At 42.5% G+C, this 7,054-nt stretch overlaps 1 protein-coding gene across 1 annotated transcript in view; it reads left to right on the top strand.

The window, feature by feature from the left end:
• LOC100958156 (zinc finger protein 679-like) overlaps positions 1 to 5,188 on the top strand; it is a 156,460-nt gene extending 151,272 nt beyond the window's left edge. Inside the window, exon 4 of the mRNA XM_012813954.2 lies at positions 5,085 to 5,188. Coding sequence (XP_012669408.2) covers positions 5,085 to 5,188 — 104 coding nt within the window. The remainder of the gene's footprint in view (positions 1 to 5,084) is intronic.
• The last annotated feature ends 1,866 nt before the right edge of the window (positions 5,189 to 7,054 follow it).

Raw genomic sequence — 7,054 nt, 5'->3', positions numbered from 1 at the left:
GGTACCGGTAAGTAGTTGGTTTCATCTGTTGGCTCTCTATTCTGTTCCATACATCTACCTCTCTATTTTTGTGCCAGTACCATGCTGTTTTGATCAGTCTATATTTGTCTTTTAAGGTAAGGTGAGATTCTTGTATACAATAGATGTCTGGTCTGAGTTTCTGTATCCAATCAGTCAATCTGTGTCTCTTTAGAGGACAATTTAAGCCATTCACATTGGTTAAAATTATTGATAAGCCTTGTAGAATTTTGAGCATTGAGTTGATCAAAAGTCCAGTAGATATTTTTAATCCTTTTGCCATTGTGGAAGTTGGAATTTGATCAAAAGTTTCTGAGTGGAGAGGATTGCACTGGTCATTATGTAGGAGAGGTTTGAGAATTTCCTGGAGAGCTGGTTTAGTTATGACAAATTTCTCGAACATGTGAATGTCGCTAAAGTACTTAATTTCTCCATCATAAATGAAACTCAGTTTAGCTGGATACAGGATCCTGGTTGAAAGTTATTTTGTTTTAGGAGATCAAAAGTTGATGACCATCCGCTTCTAGCCCGAAAGCTTTCAGCTGAGAAATCTACAGTCATCCTCATACTCTTCCCCTTGTAGGTTATGGTTTTTTTACATCAGACTGCTTTCAGAATTTTCTATTTCATCTTAAATTTGTTGAAGTTAATTATGATGTGTCTGGGGGATGTCTTGTTCGGGGTGAGTCGCGCTGGGGTTCTGAAACTGTCTGCTATCTGAATTTCAGAATCTCTTGGCATGTCTGAAAAGTTATCTTTCATAATTTCATGAAGAAGAGTCTCTGTGTTTTGTGAAGCAACTTCATCACCTTCAAGGATTCCTACAAGGCGAATATTAGTTTTCTCGAATTATCCGAGAGTTCTCTGAGAGTGAGATCCGTTTTTGCTCTCCATTTCTTTTGATCTTTGTGCTCCTGGGCCTCTTCAAAAGCTTTGTCTTCAGTATCAGAGATCCTTTCTTCTGCCTGTTCCACTCTGTTACAGAGGGATTCCACTGTATCTTTTAGATGCTTGAGGGCTGCAATCTCTTGTCTCAGTGTTTCAAAATCTTTGATCATTTTATCTTTGAAATCGTTGAGTTCTTGAGGCATATTTTGAATCATTTCTTGAGAGATCTGTAGAATAGTTTCTTGAGAAATCTTTTGAATAATTTCTTGAACTTCTACTTCCGTCCTTTCTTCCATTCTGTTAATCTTATTTGCTATCCACATTCTGAACTCGATGTCTGACATCTCAGCCATTTGCTTGTGGATAGGATCTTCAATTTCGTCTGCCCGATTTTTACTTGGGGAAGTTGATCTACTCTGCTTATTCAAGTTGCCAAAGTTTTTCCACTGATTCCACCCCATGCTTAGTTTACCTTGTCTGGAGGCCTTATCAGAACCGTTCATTTGGTGGCTTCTTCTTGTTGCCCAGAGAGACAGGCAGAGCATGTCTTTTGTCTTCTTCCAGTTCTGAGATGCTGGGGAAAATGGGGTGCAGTGAAATGGCAGCTGCTGCCTGGGAGTGTGCGTGGCTGGATTAGACCTCTTTCAGCCTGCCAGAGAGACCAGGGGGCAGGAGACTGGCAGCAGCCAGATCAGTCCTAGTTTGGCCCCTCTAGCGCAACCGGTGGAACAGGGGAACTGTAGTGGGTAGATCAGTCCTAGTTCAGGACCCTGTAACAGCCAGGGGGTAGGGGAATGGCAGCAGTAGTGCAGGGTATGCGAGCGACCTGATCAGTCCTAGTTCAGCCCCACAAGAGTAGCTGGGTGGAGAGCAGAGGACTCCTTCACATTGCCTGTTGGACGTGTGCGGCACTAGCAAGCCAATCTGTGCACTTCCAGCACGGGTGCCCAGAGCAGGGAACCCCTCCACTGCCACCTGCAAGGTGCGTGTGGCTCTAGCAAGCAGTTCTGGGCCCACCCAGCTTGGGTGCCTGGAGTGGGGAACTCCTCCGCTGGCCCCCGTGGGGTGTGAGTGTCTCTAGGAAGCTGTTTTGGGTCTGCCTGGAATGGAGGACTCCTCCACCACTGCCTGCAGGATTCCCACAGCACTAGCAAGTAGTTCTGGACCTGCTCAGAGCAGGAGCCTGGGGCAGGGATCTCCTCTGCCGCCTGTAAGGCGTGCAACTCTAACAAGCAGTTCTGGGCCTGCCCCAATTGGGGGACTCCTCTGCCACTGCCCGTGGGGCATGTGTGGCTCTAGCAAGTAGTTCTGTGCCTTCCTGAAGCAGGGGACTCCTCTGTGGCCACCCGCTGTCTGCCGGAGGCATGCAGCTCTAGCAAGCAGTTCTGGGCTCACCCTGAGCCCTAGAGTGGGGATTTCCTCTGCTGCCTGTGGGGTGCGTGGCTCTAGCAAGCAGTTCTGGGCCCACCCAAAGTTGGGGCCTGCTCCATCATGGCCCGCAGGGCATATGAGGCTCTAGCAAGTAGTTCTGTGCCTGCCAGATCAGGCGACTCCTCTGTGACCACCTACCACCTGCACGAGGTGTGCAGCTCTAGCAAGCATTTCTGGGCCCTCCCAGAGTGGGGGACCACTCTGCCCCCACCCTTGGGTGTGCACAGGGTTATAGCAAGTATTTCTGTACCTGCCAGGAGCAGGGGACTCCTCTGTGGCCACCCACTGCCTCCAGGAGGCGTGCAGCTCTAGCAAGCAGTTCTGGACCTGCCCAGAGCCCTGGAGCAGGGGTCTCCTCTGCCGCCCGTGGGATGCATGGCTCTAGCAAGCAGTTCTGGGCCCTCCCAATGTTGGAGATTCCTCCGTCACAGCCCATGGGGCTCGCAAGGCTCTAGCAAGTAGTTCTGTGGCTGCTTGGAGCAGGGGAATCCTCTGGGACCACCCGTTGCACGCAGTAGGTGTTCGGCCCTAGCAAGGAGTTCAAGGCCCACCCAAAGCCCTGGAGCGGGGATCCCCTGTGCCGTCTGTGGGGTGCGCAGCTCTAGCAAGCAGTTCTGGGCCCTCCCAGAGTGGGGTACTCCTCTGCACCACAAGGTGTGCAAGGCTCTAGCAAGTAGTTCTGTGCCTGCCCAGAGCAGGGGACTCCTCTGTGACCACCTGCTGCCTGCAGGAGACATGTGGCTCTATCAAACAGTTCTGTGCCCACCCAGAGCTCTGGAGCAGGGAACTCCTCTGCTGCCCATGGGGCACGCAGCTCTAGGAAGCAGTTCTGGGCCCTCCCAGCATAGGGGACTCCTCTGCCACTGCCTCCAGGAGTGCACAAGGCTCTAGCAAGTAGTTCTGTGCCTGCTAGGAGCAGGATACTCCTTTGTGGCCACCCACGGGAGGTGTGCGGCTCTAGCAAGCAGTTTTGGACCTGCACAGAGCCCTGGAGTGGGAAGCTCCTCTGCCACCCGTGGAGTGCACAGCTCTAACAAGCAGTTCTGGGCCCTCCCAGAGTGGGGGACTCCTCTGCTGCTGCCCACGGGGTGCGCAAGGCTCTAGCAAGTACTTCTGTGCCTTCCTGGCACAGGGGACTCCTCTGTGGCCACCCACCACCCGTGGGAGGCCGGTAGCTCTTGCCAGCAGTTCTGGGGCCCGCTTTGTACCTGTATTTTGTGTTCTTAGATGCTCTTCCTTGCATTTACAGTTTGCCAAACTTCTTTCTGGGCTCAGCTCCCTGTCTTTGGCTTCATAAATTCTGAATCCAACCAGTTTTTCTTCCTTTGCTCAGGAGCCTCTGACCAGGGTTGCTACCAATCAGCCATCTTCCCAGAATCCTTGAAGCTTCACTTCTTATTGCTTCTTTGCTTGCAGATTGCTTTGGAAAATGGATTCTATCATTTTTATTCCCTGGTCAGATAAAACCAAAGCCCACCACTTCCTGGATCCTTGACATCAGATTCTCTTTGGGCCAGAAGGTTTGACTTTACTGGTGAAGTTTTTTGAAATGCAGAAAACTTATCCTCACCCGAGATCTGCTGAGTCAGAACCTGCATTTTAAAAAGATCTCCAATTCTTAATTGTACACATTAAATTTGGGGAGATACTTTTAACACATCATTTTTATCTATATAAGAAATACATCTTGTTTTATATGCTATAAGTACAGTATTCAAAATATATATGTCTGAATGCTCTTAATTTTGTTATCATCCAAAAAGATATTATGTATATGTTATTTTAATGAATCTCGTGTCATCCTTATTGCTCAAAATTAGAAAACTTTCAAGACTTTATAAACATTAATTTTTCACTTTTCTTTCTTTCTTTCTTTCTTTTTTTTTTTTGTCACCCTCAAAGTGCCCTGGTGTTACAGCTCACAACAACCTCAAACTCTTGGGCTCAAGTGATAAGATTTTTTTTTGAATAAATATCACTTTTTTTTAATATTATGGATAATCCCAGTCACTGACATGTCAGAAACAGTTCTCATAACATTCATATTCCCTTTGAAATTAAGAACTCTTCTTATGACCAGTTGGTAAATCTGTGTCTTTTTCAGAAGCTGTTGACATTCCAGGATGTGGCTATAGAATTCTCTCCAGAAGAATGGACATTGCTGGACCCTGCACAGCGGAATTTGTATAGGAATGTGATGATAGAGAACTACAGAAACCTGGTCTCCCTCGGTGAGGGTAACTTCAATACACAATTTCTATTCCAAATGAGGGTCATCACTTTCTTGTTCTGTAGATTGATTCTTGAGAAATTCTGCTTCACATGAAAAAGTTTTATATCCATACTTTTGAAGAAATTTGGAGGTTTGTTGATGTAAAGCAAAAAAAAAAAACCAAACCAAAAAAAAAGATTTAGATTCTTGTCTTGAAATAAACCTTCCCCTTTCTAGAGCTGATTCTGTATCGTTCACTCTAGTGGTAACTCCAGAAAGTCTAGAAATGGTCTGTAGCTTAGAATGCAGTTTCCACCATTTATTATTGATTCAGTGGCAGTGGAAAGAGGAGCCTAGGAGCTATCAATTTGAACTATTTTGTTATTATTCTAAAGAGTCTGTCAGTAAAGAATATTTGGGGGAACAATTTTGTAGAACTTTCTATAATCTTCTCTCTTCTTTATTCAGTACAGTACTAGATTGGTAATTGGATAATCTACAGCACCATTCATACAAATAATTTCTAATAAAACAGGACTTGCTGCTTCTAAGCCAGACCTGATCACATGTCTGGAGCAAAGCAAAGAGCCCTGGAATATGAAGAGAGAAGAGGTAACAGCTAAACACCCAGGTAGGTGAGAGGGAATGAGGCAGATAGCTCAGCTGAGAGGGGCAAAGGTGGAGAAGAAAGCCAGTCTTTAAAAAATAGTTTGGGAAGCTCTTATTCATTAGAATTATATAGAGAGGGCTGAGTATGTCTTTTCTCTCACAGAGGAGCATCGTCTGTCCTGTGCTCTTACATTCTCTAAGAACTCTACTACCCCCTGCAGTGATTTTCCTTAGAACTTAGTTGGGAATCAAACATATTTTCCTGGGTTACAAGGTACTAAATGATCTGAAAACATTTTTTTTAATTTATTTTTCTTACATATACATGTGTATATTAGGTTTCCACTTTTGTCTTCACAGAATTAAAAGGCTAAATTTAATGACAATAGTAAATTTTAGCATAAGGACTGAGAACAAAAACCTCATAAAGAACAAAAGAAGATAAATACACTCAGAAAAGAAACCAGACGATTGCTGCAATGAAATATTAAGCAATAATAATAGTAATGATGCCAAGAAAGTAACATTCATATTGTCAGATAGAAGTATGTCATACATCTGATATTAAAATTGGAGAAAATATATTATTATAAAAAGGAAATTACAAACATATTTCACTTATAAATGAGGATGCAATATGATAAACAACACACTAAAATGTTGAATTAAAAATTAATGTTTAAGTAATATACTTTGGTCAAAATTAAATACAATTTGCATGAGAATTAGTCACTTTTTTAATACATAATCATTTAGTACTTGTTTGTTATAGAATACGCAAGACAAAATACAAATAGCAAACAAATTTTTTGTCTGTAATTTCCCCTTTATTATAATGATATGTTTTTTTCTAATTTTGCTATCAAGGGTATCCTGACTAAGTAGAATGATTTTGAAGTATTTCTATTTCTACTGTCCATAAGACTTGGCATGATCTGGGAGGTTTTGGGGTTTTTTTTTTTAGAAATTATTTTTTACTTTTATTTATATATTTGTTGTCTTTTTTTTTAGACTTTTGTAAAAACATAACAAGGGATCTGACAGCATTTTCATCAGTTAGGAGGATGTGGGAATACCTGCACATATTGTGGAAGAACTGTCTCTTAAACCATATATATATATATTTTTTTTTTTTTTTTTTTTTTTTTTTGAGACATGGTCTTGCTCTGTTCCCCCAACTGGAGTCTAAAGGCAGATCATAGCTCCCTGCAATCTCAAACTCCTGTGTTCAAGTGATCCTCTCACTTTAGCCTCCTTAAAAGCTACAACTACAGGCATGCATGACAACTCCCAGCTAATAATAATAGTAATTGCCATTATTATTATCATTTGGGGGATGAGTTCTCATTATATTGCTGAGGATAATTTCAAAATCCTCGTCTCAACTGATCCTCCTGCCTAGACCTACACATTTCTGGGATTACAGACTCAGCCACCATGCCCAGCTTCACTTCTAAAGTCTTTTTTTTCTTCATGTCTGACATGTATGAAAGGAATGGAAGAAAGTTGTTTCATAAATTTGAGTTTTTTATTTTCTTCTTTATGATTTTTAGTTCTAAGGAGGATTCAGAGATGATTTTACAAAACTTTAGACTCACTAATTTCATAAAATCACGTAAGTTTTAAAAATACAATAAAATTTGGAGTTTGAATATACTTGGGAGGTATAGTTTGAAATAGTTTGAAATATTTGGGAGGTTGAGGCAGCTGAATCACTTCAGCCCAAGAATTTAAGCTTTCTGCAAGCTATGTTAATGCTGTGGTACTCTACCTGGAGTGACAGAATGAAACTCTGTGTCAAAAAACATCTAAAACTATTTTATTGCTAAGTATTCTTTTCTCTATTACAAAATAACCTTAGAAATTTTGATCCTCTATGCCCAAATTTCTCAACTA

The sequence above is a fragment of the Otolemur garnettii genome, unplaced genomic scaffold (genome assembly GCF_000181295.1).
Source record: "Otolemur garnettii isolate 467f Iridium unplaced genomic scaffold, OtoGar3 scaffold00377, whole genome shotgun sequence".
In the NCBI taxonomy this organism is placed as follows: domain Eukaryota; kingdom Metazoa; phylum Chordata; class Mammalia; order Primates; family Galagidae; genus Otolemur; species Otolemur garnettii.
Note: the sequence above shows the minus strand (reverse complement) of the source record. Positions and strands in the feature narration are given on the sequence as shown.